Source organism: Thermobia domestica, unplaced genomic scaffold, assembly GCF_964235325.1.
Source record: "Thermobia domestica unplaced genomic scaffold, izTheDome1.hap1.1 HAP1_SCAFFOLD_598, whole genome shotgun sequence".
Taxonomy (NCBI): domain Eukaryota; kingdom Metazoa; phylum Arthropoda; class Insecta; order Zygentoma; family Lepismatidae; genus Thermobia; species Thermobia domestica.
Genome location: NW_027656308.1, coordinates 81,839 through 105,876, shown reverse-complemented (window position 1 = coordinate 105,876; position 24,038 = coordinate 81,839). Strand labels below are relative to the sequence as shown.

At 36.0% G+C, this 24,038-nt stretch overlaps 1 protein-coding gene across 2 annotated transcripts; it reads right to left on the bottom strand.

Moving 5' to 3' along the window:
• Positions 1-842: 842 nt before the first annotated feature.
• On the bottom strand, positions 843-23,695 carry LOC145677073 (uncharacterized). Of its 2 annotated transcripts, none has more exons than XM_081747752.1 (3): positions 22,802-22,857; positions 4,480-14,199; positions 843-2,884 (listed from the first exon to the last, which is right to left on the bottom strand). In XM_081747752.1, the coding sequence occupies exons 1-2, from the start codon at positions 22,852-22,854 to the stop codon at positions 12,510-12,512; spliced, it is 1,743 nt and encodes a 580-aa protein (XP_081603878.1). In that variant the 5' UTR covers positions 22,855-22,857; the 3' UTR covers positions 843-2,884; positions 4,480-12,509. The 2 variants fall into 2 exon arrangements, with proteins under 2 accessions (XP_081603878.1, XP_081603876.1); XM_081747750.1 differs by lacking the exon at positions 22,802-22,857 and adding an exon at positions 22,907-23,695 and having other exon boundaries at positions 850-2,884.
• Between the last annotated feature and the right edge of the window lie 343 nt (positions 23,696-24,038).

The following is a 24,038-nucleotide window of genomic DNA, read 5'->3' as shown; positions in this document are numbered from 1 at the left end:
CCTATTATTGCATGCATAGCAAGATTAGAGTATGAAGAGTACCTCAAATAATTAATATAGGGTTTCTCTTGCATTTATAAAACCTAAGAGTGAACAAATTAAAAAAATGAAAGTTTTGTTTGTATTCACCCCACTTGAAGGTATAAAGCATTACCATAAGATCTGCAGGGCAGGGATTTTTCTATATTCCTCAAAACTCCCCCTAACATCCTTTCAAAATTATTGAGAAACTCATCCTTCTCACTTATAGCTAGGAAGTTTCGGCGCAGGAACCTTCAAGGCAAGAAATTATTATAATAATTGTATTTCCACAAAAAACTATGAGACATGCATGGTATAAATTATTTAAGTCCTGCAGTAGGCCTACTTTTTTTTTAAAAAAAAGGCATGTTTTGATATGTAATGACATATATTATCTCTTGCAGGTCCTATTTTACCCTATCATTAGTCTAGACATTATTATGAAGGTAGGATTCAAATGAATACATTTGCTTCTAAATCCATGAAGTATCTGGGTTGTATAAAATATTTTATGGATACAAAAAATAAAAAAAATATATATGGATGATGTAATGGAAAATAATATTATGGAAGCAACACATATAGACAGGGTTGGAAATGGAAATTTACAAGTTATGGAACGCTGTAGTCCGCTCCGGTCCGAGTCGAGCCCTGATTATAGGACAACCTACTTTCGTGCATGGCAAAGTATTTACATTTTAACCAATAAATATCAACATTTTTGATCTTCTTATTGGATCACACAAACTGTTGTAGATGATGAATCTAAATTTAGTATGAATATACACAGTGGCGGCGATTGGACGTTAAAAGTGGGGGGGGGGTCAAGATATGATCTGAATATGTGTATATCAATGTTAGTGTTTCTGGTTGTTTCTAACACTTTGAAGAAAGGTTGTATAACTAATAGGATACTATCTTTTTCAGTTAAAATGCCGTATATCGTGTTTCATATTTAATTAAATAAATTCACAAGAGCAACGCACACTGGTACTAACCCTTGATTCCTTACTCATGAACATCTTAAAATTCTGTCTGGAAAATTGTGTGATCAGATTATTTAACAACATATTTGTAAAACAAATAAATAGAAAGGATATTATTAATCAAACTAATGAATAATGAGGCTTGTTTTGTAGAAGTTATATTGAAACTGGGGATTAATGAACAACTTATATTTTTAATTCCACACTTGCCATTAAATGTATGTTATTACTCTTAGAAAATGAAAGACAGTAAATACAAGGATATGCTACGACACAATTATAATATTAATTCCTTTGAATTGCAATTAAAACGCAATTCCTGTAGCTGTCTTATATGGTACCATTTTTTTCTATGAACCAGTAATATATGCAAAAACTTTATATTTCCAAATGAAACTATATACCGTACATTAACCATTTTAAATTATGGCTTTTTAAAGGTAAATTATTGAATTTCAGTCAATCAGCTACAGCATCATCCCTATTTATCGTAGGATCATGTTTTGTACCTCATTCTCTTCAGAATAGAACAATCTTTCAAACTGTTTCATTTACGTTTTCCTATTATGTCCTCGTTGAACTTCTTCCCCCTCCCCCATTTTCAAATGATTTCGCACCCTGTTGAAGGGCATGTATGTATGAACTGGAAACGCCTTAACTGGTAGAGTTTGTTGGAACAGACATTTCAAATTGGGTCGTTGACGACAAGCCTGGACACATTCCTGGGGTGTCCAGGTTTGTCGCGGTCGATCCCGACAAGCCTGGACACATCTCATTTTGGGTCGTTGACGACAAGGTTGGACGACGAAGAGCCTGGACACATTCCTGGGGTGTCCAAGCTTGTCGTGGTCGATCCCGACAAGCCTGGACACATCTCATTTTGGATCGCTGACGACAAGGTTGGCCAACGACAAGCCTGGACACATTCCTGAAGGTGTCCAGGTTTGTCGGGATCGTCCCAGAGATGCTTTGGCATATCTTATTTTGGGTCGCTGACGACAAGGTTGGACAACGACAAGCCTGGACACAAAAAGTGTCCAGGCTTGTCGTCGTCCAACCTTGTCGTCGTCCAACCTTGGCGCGGTCCCGTCTGACTTAGGTAATTTAAACCCTATACAAAATTCCTCACAAAAAAGCCTTCGGAATCTGTCAGAACTAATGGACGTTGTCTGCTGAGATGCACACCACGGAATATACTTTGTCTCATATAGAGAATTTATCGTGAGATCGCAGTCCAGGTACTGCTTGTTCGCGTTTTGGCTCCGGCTGTAGTGACTGGCATATTTCGGTATGGATGTTATAAACTTCCTTGCAGATTCCAAACTGGCTTCTGTAAAAGCATTTGGCCGGTTGTGATGCCTACCCCTTCCATCACTTTTGGCTGTGATGTTTCCACCCTTGATTTGTTCCTGAAGTAGCTGTATTCGTTTTCTGCTGCGGTGAAGTCCATGAACTGCAAGAAAGGCCTTCTTGCACACACTAACATCTACACCATTAATTTTCAAATTATAAGAAAACGTGAATGATCTCCTCGAAGATTGTCCTTTTGTGTAGGAACGTTTCGTATTCTGAATTCTCATATTTTGCATGAGGTAGGTGTTTTGTGTTGCATAATCAGCCAAGTCCCAGAATGAATGAAAAATAAACTCTATGTCCCCTTTAATTTTTTTCCAGCAATTTTTTGGACATTTACATGGTTCACCCACTTTCCTGGCTGAAACAACATCCTTCGAATGACTGGAGGTATATTGCTCCCCTTTATTTCTTCTTCTCTTACGCTTCACTCTCTCCCAGTTATCCCTCTCACATCGTCTCTATCTGGCTGGAGGACGTTTGATTGGAGATCCCTCTGTCGTCCTTGTGATGTGAAGGTCATTCTGAAAAGGATAAGAGTACGATTTTAATAAATACACACTAGGTTCTTTACAACAGGAAATTAGAAATACCTAATGAAAATATTCTGGCCATAGTGCTATTGAATCTACTGTATTTCTAAACCGATATGACGTCTCAACCCCACTGCTATTCTGCGTGCGCGAAATTTAGCAAAAATCCTAGTCAGTAACAAAAATTATTTCCATTTGATGAAAATTGTTTCGTAAATAACTTCAGAATGTAAGGGAAATTTGAATACATTTTTAGCAAATTGAAAAGACTGTAATTTTCTGTACATTCCAGCCACACTAGCATTATTCCCAAAATAATTTTACGAAATGGAAAGAACTTTTGTCACTGACTGTACAATCCACTCGAAAATCATAAATATTCGAAACAAATTCATTATTGAAAATGACAAAACAATTCTGATCATTTATCGTGACACAGTGTTGTCACACTTGGTGCAATTGTACCAAATTCAGCACTTTGTCATTCAACGGCCCATTTTCATCCCCTTTTGTGAAAAAGTTGGTACAATTGTACCCAATTGTACCCAATGTAACAAATACTTCTCACATTTTCAAAAATGTCAATAAAATTTTTCCTACATTTTACAGTACTCATACTGTGTGTTGGACTCTTAAAAATGCTGTTGGACATTCATTCTTTGACGTTGCATCGCTTAACGCTAGAAACTATACCAGGAAATAAATGACGATACATTGGCGCATCCGAGCCCCGTATGAACTAGACGAGAAAGTAACAGTGTTGTGGAAATATATTCTTAAAATAATAATAATAATAATAATAATAATAATAATAACACACAAATACGTTGAACCAAGTGTTGAATATTCTGAAGAAAACCAGCCTATGCTCAAATAAGTCTATAATTTATGCGTCGTTGCAAAGATTTTACACCAAACGAAAATAGCACGAAAAATATATTGACATAATTCCTGCCTTACCGCGGTAAGTTGTTTCTAATTACGCCATATTGACGTATATAAAGATACCCGAACATTTCTCCGTTTTATAGATCTGTATCGACGCGTTGATTTGGACCCTTGAAAGAGGGGGGGGGGGAGGTCTAGAAATTTACTTATTTTAGTTTCGTGTTACAGAGTCATGTATTACACTGGAATAAATTCAACCCTTTTTGTTTCAATTTGGTACTATTTTTCAGCTCCCTTCAGACCTAGGACTGTGGCAACACTGTCCTGACATGATTGCTTTATTACCTTTCTCATTTCATAGCATTTACAGCACCGTTCTTGACGCTACATTGTCAGAATTTGTCATAATCAGAGAAAAATGTACATGTGTAATGTCGCTTTCTTTGTGGTTAATTATTTCAGCAATATGGCGCTAACCAACATTCATTATATTAGCAGCTGTTGTCATCAGAAAAAAGTTCAAGATTTTTCTGTACCAACTCGCTAGAGTCCTGACGAATGCATAGGGAATTGATTTGCGTATTAAGATGCACGTAAAAACTCACACTTAAAGACCGTTTTTTACAAGCCTATATCTGAGGCAATAAGGTGTTAACCAACATTTTAACAAAATAACAAAAATAAAACTCGTTTCTTACCTCAGAGTCGGTGCTGTTGTTGCTTGACACTCCAAACACATACTCTGGGTCATCAAAGCTGTTTTCACCGAGTAGGGGGCCATCTTCTTCATCAGAAACACTAATATGTGCGGAGGTGCTCTGCATAACATTCTCGATAACTGACATTTTCCTGTGGCTTAACACCTTGTTGCACACAACTTTCCGCTTGTACGTTTCTTCTCAAGAAGGATATCACGTGATTGCGCGCGATGACGACACAGCACAAGCACCATCTGTTGATGAATGAAGCAGACCTTCATGCCTAATGTAGTACACTGTTTATCTCAATTTTGACAAAAGTGAGGGTTAGCTCCTTATTGCACCGAGCCCTTCACATAATATTACGCAATTCTATCATACAGGGCATAGTGTTTCATTTCAGTATTCTCCCCATTAAATTGATCACTTGTGACTATAAATATCTATATATTAAAATGTTAGGTTTATATGTTTGTGTGCAAAGAAAAGTTTATATGTTTGTCTCCAATCGTTTTGACAATGAGATCTCGAAAACCACAAGTGCTAGAATCGTGCCATTTTTGCTGGTCGATTCCAAATTTTGTGTAGATTGGCCCAGTTCCAATTGAATATTTAAAAAACGTGGCCATTATTTCTTTAATACATATTTTAGGGTACACTGGAAGTGTTGACATTTTAAAAAATAACACATTCTATAATTTATACACTGCAACACAACATGTTTGTATACAGTGGTTGTATATTTCTCAGGCGTTTGTTTCATGATCAATTGATAATGGAAATCGAAGAAAACTATTTCTCGAGTGATGGAGAATCTTTAATATTTAGTATGTTTTGCTAATGAACACCAGATATCAGTGGCATTGTAATAAATTGTGTATGTAATGTATTTGGTTATTACATACTGCATGCAAGAAGAAAGAAAGCACTGATCATACATGAATTAGAAATTCCAACAAGAAGTAGGCCCAATCTTGCAAACAGTGCGAGATATTGAAAAAATAATCAAAAAATCTCTCCTTTGTGGTACCCCTTGCCGATTTTTATCAAGACGTCTTTCATTTGTGTCTATAAGGGGACATGTACAGATATTGTGAGGAATGACAAGAAGATTCATGCTCATATGTGAATGATGCACTGTGTAGAGTGTGCAGGTTAAGCTAGTCTAATTAAAATAAATCCAGGTTCTGAAAATCTATTGATAATAAAGAAGGTAATTGTATTCGAAACAACTAGAGATTTACAGAAGAGTGAATATTGAATCGAAGGAAAAACATGTTTTTAAGCGTAACTAATAATAATAATAATAATAATAATAAAGTACCGTTATAACAAAAATCCCAACTGGGTTTTGATGAAAGTTCAAACTGGATTTAAGTAGAAGCTCAAAGGTAGTTCTTGATGAAAACGGAAGCCAATTTTGATTGAAAACTAAGCCGATTTGAAGATCTAAGACATATGTAGATTCTCAAGAAACGAATACCGGATTCGGTAAACATCGCAATGGTTTTAGTAAAAACTAAAACTCAAAACTGTTCTGGAAAACACAAAAAACTATCTGTGGAAAGGAAATGGGTTCCGGAGAACAACGAAAAATATTCTGGTCAGAAATAGAACCAGTTTTGGAAAAACTGATACAGGTTTTGATGAAAAACTGAACCGGCTTTGTAGAAAACCGAAACCGGTTTCGGTCAACCGAAGCCGTTTTGAAGAAAACTGAAACCGGGTTCTGAAGAAAACCGATACCGTTTTTTTAAACCGGTTTTTTTGAAAATTTTGAAAAGAACGGTTTAGGTTTTTCTTGGAAACTTGAAACAGAAAAACCGGTTTCTGCGCCTACCACTAGTATATACTGTACGTGTGTGTCGTCTTTTTAAGCGTATGAGTAATTGTATGTTTATCTGTTTATTTATATATTTATTTATTTATGTGGATTTATATATATTTATAATATTATTTAATTATTTATGCCAATTATTTGTTAGTTTAGATTAGTTGTGCCAAGATCGTCCTTTTTAGGTGTGTGTGTAATTTACAAGAGATAGGAAGCCACGGTATAGGGAAATACGAATTAGAATACTTAAAATGGATTGGCTGCTGCGAGGAGCCAATCAGAAGCAAGATATCTCAGCTCTTGTGTGTATATAAGACTGCACGTTTCTCATGTATCTCATAGTGTCTGATGAAGCCAAAATGTTAGTTGGCGAAACTGTAACACGTATGTAATATTTTTATGTGAATATATTGTTTTGGTCAGCAAATATTTTGTTTGTGTTTAAGTATATATAAAGCAAAGCTTCTACTTATGGAAAATATTACATGTGTAAGGATAAAATAGTATTGTAACGCCGCTAGTAGCGCATCGAGCCGGAAGCTTCATATCGTGTGGAATGAGTTGATAGCCGGTAAATTTGCAATTAAGTTTGGGAGTGAGATGCGTTTTACTGATAAGTAATGTGTCAAATTGTTTCTCGTGTAATAGTTTTTAAAATATGAGTTTATGAGGTAAGTACAGGAGAATGTTGAGAAATAGAAATAAAAGTCATAGTCAAATAACTAGATACATGATCACTATGAAGTTAAATAGTTGTTTCGGGTGGAGATACATGAAAGTGCACGTACGAACCACTGTAAGTGTCATGAAAATCGAGGTGAAGAATGTTGCGAGCTGCGTGCTGAACGTGTTTTAATATTAATGGTTGTGCAAAAGACGAACGTTTTGAAGAGTGTGGGTGACAAATGCTAATAGTTTATGCATATAAAGACATTGATTAGTCTTTCGAAGTCTCACGTTTTCGATTTTGAACATAATGAGTCAATAGTGGTACTACAAGTTTCGGCCTGAATTCTTCTGGAGCAAGCCGAGACTTGCACTTGTAGTTGTATCTCGGAGGCGGGAATTGATACCAAGTGTTGCAGATTGGAACTTGTTGCAGATTCGGACAGTTTTCAAAGGAAAAGGAAAAGTGTGCACCTCTTTGTAGGATAAAAGGTTCATAGGTTGCACCTGTTAGTAGGATGTACTTTGTTTTCTTGACAGCGTTTACCTGGGAGAGGAATTGGTCGTAATAAGCAAGATTGTTCAAATCGGCATCTCTTCTTGAAAACTAAGATTTGTTTATGCAAAAGGTCGTTGATAGTATCCTGTGATGTTCTCAGAATTCGAACTATGTACGTTGGTCCCTGATTGTTGCGAATACGGATGCATTTTTAAAGGTCTATCCCACTTCAGGAAGTTTAGCCTATATATCAAGTGTTATAGATAGACGGACCCCTCGTACTACTATTGACATGGTATGTGGCTGAGGTTGCTAGTGTCGGATGTTGTTGAGAGAAGTTAAAGTCAGTTTTCCTGAACATTTCGAAACTGGATTGTCACGAATTATTTTGCGAAGTTGGCCGACTGTGATTTAATGATGAATCCATTTTTTGTTTCTACCATTTGCGAAATATCTTTGCGTTGCCAATACTGGAAAAGTTAAAGAAGTAAAACCTTCGAACTAAAGTACTTTGGATTGTAGTTTTGCTTTAGCAAGCTGTAGACAGGCTGCAGAGGAGGATAAGCTGGTTGGAGTCAAAGTCGGAGCTCGAGATGCTATGTGCATTTGTATGCTTCTTAAATGGTGGTGAACTCGTTGATGATGCTTGGTGGTTGCCACTGATCGGAGAACGAGAACTCTGGAAACTTGGTTCAGTGTATGCTGAGCATGAATGAAATTGTGGAATGATGAAAGTGGGAGGAAACTGGAGAACTCCGAGGAAACCCAAGGACACGGTGTTTGTCCACCACAAAGTTAACTTGGCGGGAGCAGGGTTTGGACCCGAGACCCCATGCATCAGAGGTGAACGCTTTACAACTGAGCCACCCCGGCAATTTTATCTTCAAAGGATGTATAAAAGACTTTCCATCGTCAATTATCATATGCGGTAAAATAACCGAACTGAAACAGTATTCAAAACTATGTGATGAGAACAGGATAAGAGTGAAAATGATCATAATGATGATTAAAAATTATACTACTTGTGTACTCCAGCCAAATTACGCTCGTGAAAACTCTCAATTTCTTGCAACCTGTCGCCTGTTAATGAATTAGCATCACTGTGCGCCCACATGAGTGCAATAAATAGAGTCTAGACTTGGCAGCTACGCCTCACTACATGTGCGCCAGCTGAGAAAGTATGTGAATGCACTACGTTTTTCCGGCAAATCAAAGTGACTAGCAACCTATGAAAAGGTTACGCCCTCTGTAACCTAAGTGATGGAAAAGAATTTATTTACAAAGTGTAAGTGGAGATCTGTGCTCTATCGAAATTTTACAATTATACGGTATAAAAACTAACAAAAAATCAAAAAGAAAAAGAAAAATGGGCGTATGGAACTTTGATTCTTAGCATTATTATGTAAGTAAACATATATAACAGAACTTAATATAGACAGATTGATTCAATATAAATACAATACAATTAGAGAAAATAAAAAATATGTAAAGGGATAACGAGGACGGAGAATGAGGGGAGGTGCGAAGCAGAAGTTAACACATGTGTATTGTTAATCAGAAAAATGAATGTGTCTTTTGCGTAGGGTCATCTCTATGTGATGATGGGAACCGGAGAAGCCAAACTGAGCAGAAAGTGATTACTGTGCAGGATAGGATGGATGAAAGAGTGGAAGATGCTAATGAATAACATAATCAGATATAACCTTGAGCCCCAGATAAGCCGCAATTCGTGACTTTTTTTGAATTATGTGTAAACAACTGCAACAACAGTTTTCTTAATTGGTATGTTAGCAACTTTGGGTGAGACACTTGTCGATTTCCGGGGAAGATGTGGATTTCGTATTTATATGCCTAAAAGACCTCCAAAATGTAGAATTAAAATTTTTATTCTTGTTGGTGAAACATTATACTACACAACAAATATAGAAGTTTTTGTGAGGACACAACCAGAAGGCCCGTTCCAGATAGATAACAAACCTGAAGAAGTAGTGAAGAGATTGTATCAACAGATTCATGGTTCATCTTGCAAAGAGACCTTTTTACAATAATCGGTTTGCAAGCTGCAATTTGGTTAAATAAATGGAATGAGACAGTAAGTTAAATATAATAGGGACAATTCGTAAAAACAAGAGAGTTGCCCCCGCGTTTGTGAATGCGAAACGGAGGAAAGAATACAGTAGTGTATTTGGTTTTAATTAGAACTGCACCATTGGTTCGTATGCATCTAAGAAATATCTGTGTTTAGTGCTGATCTCAAGTATGCACAATGACGTCAAATTAGATGAGAGTACCAGAGATAACAGGAAGCCAGAGATCGTCACATTTTACAACGATACTAAAGGTGGGATGGACATAGTAGACCAGATACCTACTGAATATGACGAAGAAAGAAATACTACACGATGGCAAATAACGTGGTTTTATCACTTCTAAAATGTAGAACCGACCAGTGGTAATGTTATACATTTAGCGAACACAGCAAGGTTTTGGATTAACTCTAGAAGATGCTTCTGTACCTAATCATGTAGGAAAGCGAGGACGATGTTACATGTATAAACACAGTAAGGCCAGATATTTTGCCAAAAGTGCTGTAAGTGGATTTGCCTAAGTCACGCAAAAATGATGTGTGGAGACTGCTGCAGAATTGAAACGTGAATATACCGCTATTAGGAGAAATCCTGGTTTACTTCTTTCTAGTTAATAAATATTTTATTTTCAGTACCGGTATTTAAGCAATAAAATAGTCACATAATTATCGAACTTAATTTTATCAAGAAAGGTATTGCCTCAATAAAAATGTATAGTTTCGCTTAAAGCGTATCCACTGTCTGGTGTTTGTATTTAATATTATAAATATAATACAAATTTAAATCCTAGTTCACATCTTATCAGACAAAAATGTTCCTGGGTCCAGGAGGCAAAATGTTACCATTCACAAAAATTTTTTTCACCTTACCACTATAAGGTTAAGAACAATGTATCTCACGAGGGTAAAGTGTACTGGCAGAGCGTAAACATTAGGGACAAGGAGTATGCTGATAGCGATTTGGTGTGGGTTCTAAAGTGAGGTAGTATATATCGCATGAATAAAGAGTGCTGAGTTTGGAAGCGTTTGTTGATATAGGTGATATTTACTTTTTCGATATATTAGTGTAATATGGACAAGTTATGCATTGGTATAGCTCCAGAGTGGGACTACGTAACCGGACAATGAAAGGTATGTGGAAAACTTTTGGTTAGAAGGTCAACAGTTTCTTTCATAGATTTTGAATAATGAAGTTATCCACACTCTAAATCTGTATGTTAAGTTTGGCAGTAACAAATTTTTTTTATGTACTTAGGATCGTCTATGCATAAAATATAAAAAGACGGCATCAAACCGCAGAAATTTAAAGTTCGAGCAACTACTTCGGGAAAAATATTTGTGCTATCTCTATGCTTTATCATTTCCATTGTGAACCCAGTAGTAAGGCAACGGCTAGAGTCTGCGTTTGACAGTTGGAGATGCAGTGAAATATCGTTATCATTTATTGGTAGAGAACACTCAATTAAAATAATTTACAATGTTCAACTCAGATGGCAAGAAAAGAGTGAGAGTGACTTGGGCAACGTGATCCCACGCTAGAGAAGTGTGCCAAATCAAATGTTTTATATTCTGCGTTTAATGTGGTGATGTACAGTAGAATGCTGCTCAAAAGTGCAGTGAACAGAAAACCACCTTTAAACTATACTACAAAAACGTACAAAGTGTTACGAACAATTTTACAGACTGTGCCGTAAATATGGCTGTTTAGTGGTGAGCGAAACATGTCTGAAAATATCAATAAGGAACAGTGGAATGTCGTTTCTCAACCAATTCTCTACATAGAAATAAGACCGCAAGACCATACAGGCGGATTCTTTGTAGTATTAAAATTAATGGGGCAGCAGAGCACAGAATGATCTCGTACGTGAGTGTGAAACTATTTGAGCAGAGGTAAGTCTGTCCAAAAACAGTCTTCGTCGGGTGTTTCAGCAGACCATATAGGAACAGTGCTCTAAGTTTACTTGAAAGATGCCACGAACATTTCCAGATGTTGTCAGAAGGTGACAAAGTTGCTCATTTTGGTGACTATAACTTGAGCTTAGATATGATCTACAATAAACATGGGATAACGTCAGACACAAATGACATCCCTTCGTCGACTATTCTACTCAAACATCAATTTAGGATAGTACAATTTTCATAGCACGCGTAGAAATAACAGCGTAGATTATATCATCTCTATTCCTCCAACAAAATGCGACATCTCATATAAACTCTCCGCACGTGTGAGATTTTTGTCCTTTGTGGATTTTCATTTACTTTGCAATATGTGAACCTTGAGTAAACGCCTTGCTAAGATCTTTGCATCTCTTTGGTGACTGACATGTGTTCAACTGCGTTTCAACGTTTGAGCGTAGACTATATCGTTTTTCACACCTTTCACGTGTGAGGTTTTGATATTGTGTGGCTGAACACGTATGAACGTTGAAAAAATTATATTCCAGGATTTTTGCAAAGTGAGATTTGGCTACTGTTTGGATTCACGTGTGTATAGCCAATTTCGAACGTAGATTAAATGCCTTACCACACTCTCGACATGTGTGATGTTTTTCTCCTGTGTGGGTTAACATTTCTCTAGCCAAACTTCAACGTTTATCAAATGACATACCACACTTAGGGCATATTAATATGTGTAGCCAGAGCTGAACTTCGATTAAACTTCTAACCACACTCTTAGCATACCTAACCTCTTTCTCCTGTATGGATTAACATGTGTGTAACCAAACTTAAACGATATTTAAATTCGCCGTCACACTCGTAACATGTGTGATATTTTGTTCCTCTGAGGATTAACATGTGTGCAGCCTAACTGGAACCTCGACAACCAAATATGAACGACGAGTAAATGCCGTACCACACTCTTGGCACGTGTGAGGTTTTCCTCCTGTGCGGACTAACATTTGTGTAGCCAAAGTCGAACGTCTATTAAATACCTCACTACACTCTTAGCACGTATGAGATTTTTCTCCTGTGTGGATTAACATGTGTCTAGCCAATTGTGAACGTCGATAAAATGCCTTACCACACTCTTGGCACGTGTGACGTTTTTCACCTGTCTGCATTAACATGTGTGAAGCCAAATTCGAACGATCATTAAATGCCTTACCACACTCATGGCACAAGAAAGGTTTTTCTCCTGTGTGGATTAACATGTGTGTAGCCAAATATGAACGTTGATTAAATGCCTTGCCACACTCCTGGCACGTGTGAGGTTTTTCTCCTGTGTGGATTAACTTGTGTCTAGCAAAATGTGAACGTTGATTAAATGCCTTGCCACACTCTTGGCACGTGTGAGGTTTTTCTCCTGTGTGGATTAACATGTGTGTAGCCAAAAGTGAACGTTGATTAAATGCCTTGCCACACTCTTGGCACGTGTGAGGTTTTTTACCTGTGTGCATTAACATGTGTGAATACAAATTCGAACGATCATTAAATGCCTTACCACACTCATGGCACAAGTAAGGTTTTTCTCCTGTGTGGATTAACATGTGTGTAGCCAAATATGAACGTTGATTAAATGCCTTACCACACTCCTGGCACGTGTGAGGTTTTTCTCCTGTGTGGATTAACATGTGTGTAGCCAAATATGAACGTTGATTAAATGCCTTGCCACACTCCTGGCACGTGTGAGGCTTTTCTCCTGTGTGGATTAACTTGTGTCTAGCAAAATGTGAACGTTGATTAAATGCCTTGCCACACTCTTGGCACGTGTGAGGTTTTTCTCCTGTGTGGATTAACATGTGTGTAGCCAAAAGTGAACGTTGATTAAATGCCTTACCACACTCTTGGCACGTGTGAGGTTTTTCTCCTGTGTGGATTAACATGTGTGTAGCCAAATGTGAACGATGAGTAAATTCCCTACCACAGTCTTGGCATGTGTGAGGCTTTTCTCCAGTGTGGATTAACATGTGTCTGGCCAAAGTCGAACATCGATTAAATGCCCTACCACACTCTTGGCACGTGTGAGGTTTTTCTCCTGTGTGGATTAACATGTGTCTAGCAAAATTTGAACGTTGATTAAATGCCTTGCCACACTCCTGGCACGTGTGAGGTTTTTCTCCTGTGTGGATTAACATGTGTGTAGACAATTCTGAACGTCGATAAAATGCCTTACCACACTCTTGGCACGTGTGAGGTTTTTCTCCTGTGTGGATTAACATGTGTTTAGCCAAAGTCGAACGATGATTAAATGCCTTACCACACTTTTGGCACATGTGAGGTTTGTCTCCTGTGTGGATTAACATGTGTCTAGCCAAATGTGAACGTTGATTATATGCCTTGCCACACTCTTGGCACGTGTGTAGTTTTCCTCCTGTATGAATCACCATGTGCGTAGCCAAACTTAAACATACTCTAAACTCCTTTCCACATACTCCACATATGTGAGATTTTTCACCTGAATGCACTAACTCACCACTTGACATAGTTGAACTTTGAGTAGAGCGTTTATCACTATTTTGGGACGTATGACTTTTTTCACTTTCCTGTGTCACCATATTCTTTGTCAAACGTGATCGATGAAATTCTTTGCCAAACTGCGTCGAAGTATCAGATTCATCATAAGAATGAGAAATGGATTTATTTAATGTAGTAAACGTATTCCCTTCTACGTGGAAAGCAAAGATGTTATCGCGCCTGTAACGAATTCAACAAACAATGAAATGTAAATAGAGATAATGATTAAGTAGCAAGAAAACATGTAATTATTCGCTATATTACATGTTTTATTACATTAAATATTGTAGAAATATGAAATGGAGTACCATATCACTATTGTCTCAAAATAAGTTGCTGTAGTTTGTTTCACTATATCAAATTAAACTATCATTTATATCGTGGCGGACATAAGTCTATGACCAGGTATTGTCGGCTGTCTTGACACAAATGCACAGTATGAGAATTAAATCTGTCTTATGTGTAGATTCGTGTGGAGAAAAAACCAACTTGAGATCCAAAGGTTTAAGAACAACTCAACGCATTAACAGAAACTGTACCGAAGGTAATTCACTTATATCATCATAAGAGGAACACGAAAGACGTTTTGAAACCAATTAAAAAATTACATACAACTTTCCAAGCTGAGGCAGAGAAACTTACAGTAACAAGACTAAAGACGAATCATTTACAGCGTTGTGATCGTGGTTCAGTGGTCTAGGGGCTTGACCAGTAATCTCGAAGTTCTTCGATCGAATACACGTCAAGCATTTTTTTTTTTTTACTTTAGGAATTTTGATGGAAATAGATCGGCGATAACACACGCTTCATTACATTCAAATATTTGAATAAACGTTTGTTTCAGCACTTATCTCGAAGAATATTTAAAAATTAAAAACTTATTATCGCTCAGGTCGTACCATTACAAGCAGAAACGTGACATTAGGCAAAAAAAATATTTCGGTTTTGTGTAATGTTGCCCATGAAAAGACGAATTTCTTATCTCGATTCTAAAACAAACCAAACAAAATCGGGATGAAACATTTTAATTCGAGACGGGACAAGGTTAACTCACACTATAGTCATGCTTTGGAGATGAGAATCGAGACGAGACCAAAACTATCGTATCTCATCTTATCTCGATTCTAGAAATAGTGTATGCCACTCTTTAAGCAACAATTGCTCTGTAGACTGAATCTTATACATCATTTTGATAAGATTTCAGAGCTCACTGAATTATGGTCTGGGTATATATTTTTGTAGCAAAGCTTTTTTAATTAAATCTGCAAACTTCACAAGTTAGTTTATTACAAGCTTTAGTTTTCAATTATATTCAGTTCTTTTTTTTAGTTTTTTTCCTGAAAACGTACAGGAGAATACATTCTACACGAAATATTAGCGGAAATCTTTCGTTTAAATTTGAGTAGCTGTAGAGATATCTCATGATGGTACGGAACCTCTTTCCCGAAACGCCTTCGACTTCTTCTGTAGCTTAGGCAGCATAACCATTAGTTAAAAACAACTGTAATTACGGCTCTTGTGAGTTGAGAATCTCTACTTTCTACACCAAAATTACCTCGAAACTTTCCGTTATAACATTTAACTTTCCTTGATAACATTTAGCTAGTTGTAGGGAAACTTTCCGTTATAACATGTAGCTAGTTGTAATAACGTATCGAGAGGGTATGTGCTGTTGGTCCTGATACTTGTCTCAAATCCCGACTATTTTGTAACTTATGGCTTACGCTACGGGTTATTTTACAGGCTTTAATACAATATGTCCTCATACGGAATTTGTTACCTATATTATTATTATTATTATTATTGTTACTGAATATTTGAGACCTCAATATTACGTCACACTGCCGTAGCAAAGCTGGGATAAATGCAATAAACAAGTGACAAATCTTGGGAAAAAGATTAAAATCAATGTGAAGGTTACGATTATATTTACAAGAATCTAACAACTACCAAAAAACACAATTTCAACCACATGGCGACCGTTTTCCGGATTAAATTATAGTAATCTTCCTACAACTGCTTTTACAATACCATTAGTTACACAGATAACGTGTTGAGTTTGGAGCTGATTAGCCTAGTGTCGACAGTCAATTTCTATCAGATCCTCGGCGAACGCAATTAATTAAAAATAAAGGGGAGTGATAGAAAAAAACAAGAACTGAGTAATGTAGATTTTTCAAGTAAGTTAAGTAAATATGTTTTGACCTTGAGAGCAACAGAGAGATTAATGTAGCTCATAAAATTTTTTCTTGTTGATTTTTAATTCTATGTAGATGTGAGTAGATAGCAAACAGCTGATTGAGTATACACACATACATACCTGTTTTACACTATGCACCTTCATTGCATTTATGAATAAGAGTAAATGTTTTAATACTAATACACAATAACACACTGAGCAAGGCTATGTGATAATGTGTAAAAAGAAAACAGTATCACGTGACAGTTTCAACACAATAACTGTGCAAACAAACAGAGAACATATAGAGAATGTTTCGGAAAGCAGGAATTAGGACGTACAGGAAAAGAGGAAGCAGAAGAATTGAACTAGTCAGAAGAAAAAATAGAAAAGCAATAGCGAACAAAGATCAAGGGGGATTAATATATAGAGTAGGATGCGAGGAGTGTAACAAAATTTTCATAGGATAAACAAAAAAAAAATTCAAAAAAAGGATTAAGCAGCACCTGGATGTTGTAAGACTGAAAATGGACAACAATGCGATATACAAGCATCAGAAAGAAACAAACCACAGGATAGGGTGGGAAGGAGCAGAGGTCATAGAAGTAGAGAACAGGTCTTTGGTGAGAAAATGGAAGGAAGCCAGAGAGATTATGAAAGCAGGACGCAAGGTGATGAACTGGAATGCAAGATTCTCGATAAATAAAGAGTGAGAGAAGTTTCTGCTTAAAGAAGAAGGAATAAAAAGGAAGAAGAAAGAAAGAGAAACAAAATAGCAAAGATAATTAGAGGACAGGACGCATCCAGCGGAAAAAAGTAAACCTTTAATTTGACACGTGTGCAGCTAAAAAGTGAAAGTGAAAACCAGACAAGTGTTATTTTTTAAAGAAGGGGCGGAACCTAATTAAAATTGATCTCCGGACAGTATATATAAGTGATGACCAACTCCCAGCAACCAGAAGGAGTGGAAGTCTGATGAAGACACAGTTGTTGTGTAGAAACTGTCACGTGATACTGTTTTTCAAATATTATCACATGGCCTTGCAGAATGTGTTATTGTGTATTAGTACAAAATGGAATCAAAGCCTGATAGAATAGTTATAGAAAATATTTTATATATGGTACTAGTTTATATCTGTGTTAATTTTATATTGAAGCACTTCGCAAAATGAAACCTGAGTTGTAAAAACAAGGATTGGTTGTTAATGATCGTAATATCAAAATTCTTAGTGTTTCATGTTTTAAGCGCATGTTTCTTATTTTCGTATTAAACTCAGACATTTATATTTTTGTACTTTGAATTAGTTGCTCGTACCTCATATCAATATGGAGGCTAGTTGTTTTAGAACAATTTCAAGCAATATTGACAGAAGAATTAGAGAAAAAAATAGAAACCATGGCTCAAAAATGGTAATGAATATTGGATGCCTAGGACAAAAAATACATGAATCAGTAGTTGATCTTCAAAAGCCTGTAACAGGAACGATTTGGGAGCGTAGGAAAGAGCGAATTAAATGCCAAAGCAGACAGCTTACGTATTAATATGAAAGTAGCCAATAATTCCTTAACTGAAGTACTCTCTGAATTAGTTAACGCGGCCAATCATGTTGATTCAGTAACTGCTGAGTTTAAAAAAAGTGTAGCGGAATGAAAGAAAGGTCTCACTGTGTTCTATGAATACATGCGAACGGCACAGATTGAGTGTAGGCAAACCAACAACAAAAAAAAAAGAGTGCAAGGCGGAAAAGAAACCGTCTTGAATTCGAGCCAGCCCAAGTTGTGAAAGACATGTGCCAAATAAACCAGAAAGTCGATTACAGTCAGAAAAAGGAAATATGCAGTGTAGAGATAGCAAAAAAGAAGAATCGTTACGCGTACCTGTAAAAAATTGTTTCTAATGAAATTGTTTTGCCGGCAAGGGATATTGATGTTTCACACGATAAGCGGTAGCGTTCAGGTTGCGCGTATCCGCCCTCTCGAAAAAGCCAGGGAAGGCTTGAGAGTTCAATTGATGATTTTGTGTGATAATGAAGTTACAGTGTTGTCTGTTTTGTGTCGCAGGCAAATGGTTTTGCGCGAATTAAAAAATTCAAATTTGTCTTTGTAACAGTGTATGTCTAACGTAAGTTGCATTTTAGTGCTGCAAATCCATTCCGACTTTATCAGCTTTGAGTATTGTAGAAGAAAAGGACTTCAAATTCACAATAGACCCGCCAAGCGAATTCTGTTTTACGTAGTGAAGGTCTCGTACATAATATATCGGTCGGAAATGTTTACCGTAAACAAGCGTAACACTTCCAATAAAGCACACGCAGTCGAAAGTATATTTCCGTTATAGAACCGAAATGTAACACCAAAGTTAAGAAGAAAAATAAGATGGCCAATGATACCCAGTTGAGTTTAAGTAATACATTATTAAGGTAAACTCGATTTCGAGGAGCATAATCAGTAGAATTAAAATGAGCAGACGTGATCATATCAGTACATCAGATGCAACATTTATTAATTTTCAGTTGCCGAAATGTTTGAATTTTCAAGCTAGTACTACACTATTGCGAAATTGTAAAAAGCGAAAGTTTAAGTGTAGTGCTACACAAAATGTAGACATGTTGATTGCTCATGATGAAAACAATGTGCGTCGACCTCCACGTACAGCGTATTCTCAGCACGCACAACCACACATTAGGCGTGCAGAAGGAAATAAGTTGAGAATAAAAGGAAAGTGCCTTGGTAAGCGTAATTCGGAACGCACTAAACTCGGTCAAAGACGAACTACATGCAAATTAAAGTCGAGCTGTAGGCGAGGTTACTTCGAGTCAAACATGCAGAAGAAGTATACATCGACTCCGAAGAGCACCAGAAAGCTTAAGCGAAAACACGTACGAACATTTTATAGTACACTACATGGCAAAATATAGTAATAGTAAGCGCAAACCTAAAAAGAAATTTATGACAGGTATCGCAATGCAGCGTAAATCTAAACGTCGTAAAGGAAGGCTTGTCATTACGTGGAAATTTAGTAAATACGCTGTAAAAAGGAGAAAAGTTCCGAAATTAAACAAACTAACTGGAAAAGTACACGTAACCGTGCTAAATTACAGCTTACAAGCGTAACCGGCACAGATGGAAAATTAAAATCTTAGCACAAAGAAAGCGTGAACTTCACCCCAACTCGGGTTAAACCCGGGAAGAGATGAGAAATTAGAAATACCGAATTTGAACTTTTAAACTTTTAGATTATGAAAAAAGGATTACTGTTTATTTATTTGATTATCTCCCCGAATTTCGAAGGTTACTTTTCAGAATCAAAGTGTGTGCCCACCGCCACTGACGCACCAGTCCAAGAAACCATCAATATCGCCCTACAATCAGATACGTTTACTTAGATGTCATATATTATGATTTCCTTACAGCATTTGGAGGTGAAAGATGAATGTGGAAAGGAGAGGAAAAACAGCATTGGAAATTTTAAACAGGTAATTGATTTAGAACGCGATTTCCGACTTTGAAATTGTAATAATACCTCACCACTTTTGAAAAGTATGGCTATCCCGTTTTGGATGCGGACTTTCAGTATCGAATTCTTATTAGGATGTTTAAGTTTTGTACTTTTTTTTTCAGGTCTTTCCAGTTTTGGGAACCATACTTCATAATAAAATTTTATTATTAAATTTTGCTTGAGTTTTTTATCATTCTCCTTTATGTTTATATTAACATTAACTGTCCCCATACAACCAAGCATTTAGAGACTTGTTAGGCAATTAGATATAATTACGAACATAATTTGTGAAGTACTAGTAATAACTACAATTAATCATAAATTTAAAATTTTGGGTAATTAAAAAATGTGCTCTTCAGATAGTGAAGTTTTTCATCTGATTGTGATTGTATAATAAAAAAATATACGAAATTTGTAATGTAAGATCAAGTCGCCGTCAAAATACTGTAAGTTAAACACAATTTAGTATAATATTGAAAGTAATTGACAATAACCTTGAATATGATAAAGTTGCTCGTTGATTTGTTCGTCGTTCAATATATACATGCAGTCTACTATGAAAAGTCAATGTGCATTCAATGTGACTTATGATAACTGAAGTTAATTGACTTCAGAGAAAGCGATATTATAAGTTAAGAAGAGTTGAAGGTTAAAATATAGTTCATCCCCTAGGGACATCTCTACTTTCGTTATAAAATTAAAGTGATGAAACCAGTCCGACGCCTGGTTGGGTCCCAGCTAATGTGCAAATTCGGCAATTGACTAAAATTTCTAAATTTTGTTCTAATTTTTAATGTTTGGCATAATTAGAGAAAAGTATAATGGTAATAAAATTGATGTTCGGATTTTAGATTTTGATATAATAATTAGTTTTGATTTGGATTTATAGAAAATAATTAGAGTTTTGATTTGCATTTAGAGAAAGTAAATTAAATGTTATTCTTTTTGATATTTGAAAATAACTCTTGTATTCTTGTGCCGGGAATCATAAACCGATCTCGAGAAAAAGAAAAAGGGAAGCCCGTTTACGATTCCACGTTACCCTTTACTACGATAAACACCGGATACTATGATGTATCGATAGTACGGAGTGCCTACGTCAGTTACGCAGTATATGGTAATACTAAGGTTTATGTTATGAGAACATATTAAGATTGCTACGTACGAGTAGGCCATGAACAACAATAATGTTTAATGAACAAGTTAATATTACTGTTATCTTGTGTTTCACTATTGTGACAAATGCTCTCGGATGTGACTTTATTCTCGATAAAGATAAGTGCAATTGCTAGTAAGCCACACATAAGTATTAGCTAGAGCTCTTTAAAAGGTTACATTTGTAAACCTACCAATTTTGTAGGTACGAGCGGGCCTGAAGTAATACTAATGATTAAAAAATTGATGAATTGAAATGTGAGGCTGTAGCATTAAATCTCCTCCCAGGATGTATTTCTTGTCGTCCTCTTCCTTATATTTATTTTCTTAAAATTCCTCCTCAAGGCCTGAATGTTGAAAGCCCAATTGGGGTTCGGACATTAACCCTGATTTGTCATGACTTGAATACCGAAGGCATGCAACTAGGGTGGTATGTAAGGTCTTAGGGTAGAAACGATTCATTCGAATCGTCAGGGACCCTGCAAGCTTCAACTGTAAGAGATTGTCAGAACTGTTGGTTTTAGGATCCAATTCATTAATCTGTATTTTTAATGAATGACTTACAACCTGTGTTGTCAAATAATTACGCACAGAATGGCGCTCCGTATGGCTTAACCGCCGTTTTACTAATTTATTTGTATTAAAATGTTCAAACGGTTATCAGTTACGTTGCATAATGCAAGTTACAATGTTTAATATAATGAAACTGACTTAACATTGACGGAAATTCTTTTAAAATTTGGCGGTCCTTACAGTGACTGTTTTCCACGCTACTACAACAACAAAGCCTCTCTGTAATTAGAACTGATGCTGACCCCAACATTAACACCAAAATAGAGTTACATGTTCTATCGTAGGGGGTAGTTGAAACTTCGTGTACCGTATACAGTTCATGGTTTTACCGACGGATGACTGTGAAACTCTCTTCATATTTTGGCGAAGTAATGCCCGATGTGCAAAGTAACCCCTTGTCAAGGTAGCTAGTAACCACTGTAAGCGAAATGAAGTATCAAAATTTAGTGTGGCAAATCATAACACGGAACTATGAAAATGCTTGGGAATGAAGGGATCCATATAATTAAGATGTTACGTCCCTAATATATTGTGTTACTTTGGAACACAAATATACAAGCAAAGAAAGCATTTCAGCATGTTACCTACAAAATACTTAGGAACGTACAAGAACACATTCAACACGTAAGACGTGTAAGTCATCCTAAATACAGAATTTTGCGCTATCTTTGTTTACCCACATTCTGCGTAATGCCCTAATCTGCATAGAACTCTTATTTTTACCGGCCATCTAGCACATGCTGATTAGCGTTGTTTTTACAATAATTCATATATTATGTACGTACACCAAGCCCCTAAAGTGATCCCATATTGAAAAATACAGGTCCATACCCTAAAAAAGATTCCTGGGAATGTAAAAAGTCGACTTCCTTGAAAAAATGAGTGAAGCTGTGAAATGGACTGATGTATGGACCTCTACAAATAATGAACATCCATTGTTGGTTAAAATATTCTTTATCTTGTATTTTACTTATGTCTTTCGAAGCCAGCCGGAAAAATCAAGCTACACCCATTTGAGCTAAATCAAAATAAAATCACAAACGTCCATAGTTTATGTTCGAATATAATACATTACAGGTTTACATTTGTAAAATTTTAGAATAATTACCATTCTTATTATTTGGTATTTTACATAAGTCTCTATATAAATAAAACAATATCGTCGAGCACCCATATTTTAAATATGTGAACAATTAGTGAGAAATATGTAACCAATAATAAAGAAATCATTATTTTATCGAGATATGAACTACATAAGAATTGTATGGATCGTATCAATCTTGTTATTACTTTTATTTGGTATACAGCTTGTCTATGTGTGCCATGTCATTTCCAAATTGTAGGCTACTAACTTACGTTCATGATATCTCCCATACCTAAATATTTCTCGTGAAGTATTGCTTTTAACCAACAAAATTTCCGAAACCATGTAACCGTATTATCAATCTGAGCCAATTAGTTAATGAAAAATTTAACATTACCTTTCTGGCCGAACTGAATTTAAACTTTTTGTTGTTAATTGTTGGGAGTCATTAGAATACGACGCGCAAGTCTCCTGAACCACAATTTTTCTTAGCGTTTCTATATTACTTTCAAATTCAGGATCTTCTTCTAGTGCTAATTCTGATTTCACCCTATCAACGTTTAGTTTCACATCCAAAGAGCACTTAGCTTTATCCTTGTTCACTGATACATCTCCTTCCGTTGTAGATAATATTAACTCTTTTTTGTCACTCATTAGTTCGTATGTCCACCCTCTCCCTTCGAGCGGATCATCACTAGGTAAGTCATAAGCAATTTCTTCTTTGCACATCAATTCCGACTTAACAGACGCCTTACCAGCCATTTTGAATTGAAATATAATAAGAATTTAATACTGTTCTTATACTCCCCTTATATTTTACGCTGCCAGTGTTAATGAAATGATTTACAAGTACGTTCACAAGAGTAACTTTGTATTTCCAATCTTCTTCTTCTTCCTCTTATTTTTCTTCATCAACCACTACTCCTCTCTCGGCAATTGATTGTTTGTTTGTAGTAAGCATTAAAAATTTTTTGCATAGTATCATTATCACTCTATTGAACAAGAATATCGGCAATTTAGAAAGGTAATTAAACGTGTAAAATGTAAATATTAGAATAGTTGAAAAATGATAAAAAAGTAACAAGATGTGTACAAAGTCATAAAACAGATAGAAAGTAGTAAGTATGATAAAGCGAAAATACGTGAAAAAAGAAGTGTCGCAATCGGGAAAAAGTCAAGTTTCAGGTTCAGGTTCAGGTTCAAGTTATTTTCCTTCCTTCTCTTCGGAAGTTTCGTTCCTGAAAGAAGAAAAAAAGAGAAATAAAGTACTGCCCTTTTTTCATTTAAAGTTTTCCATTTTCTTTTTCCATCAAAATTCAAGAAGTTCTTTTTTTTTTCTATTTCTTTCTCACTTAATTCCCTTCCATTTACATTAAAGCCTAGCCTCCAAGCTTATTTAACCAAATTTCCTTCCTTTTTCTTTTCATCGATCCATTTCCATTTTTCCCTGATCTTAAGGTTTCTACACATTTTAACAATAAGTGTTCTAATGTTTCGTCTTCTTTAAAACAAAATTGACATTTTTCGTT

Coding starts and splice junctions, on each gene's coding strand:
- LOC145677073 (XM_081747750.1), bottom strand. CDS start 23,271: ATGGCTGGTAAGGCGTCTGTTAAGTCGGAATTGATGTGCAAAGAAGAA. Junction 14,200..22,906: donor AATTCAGTTCGGCCAGAAAG/GTAATGTTAAAT, acceptor AATTCGTTACAG/GCGCGATAACATCTTTGCTT.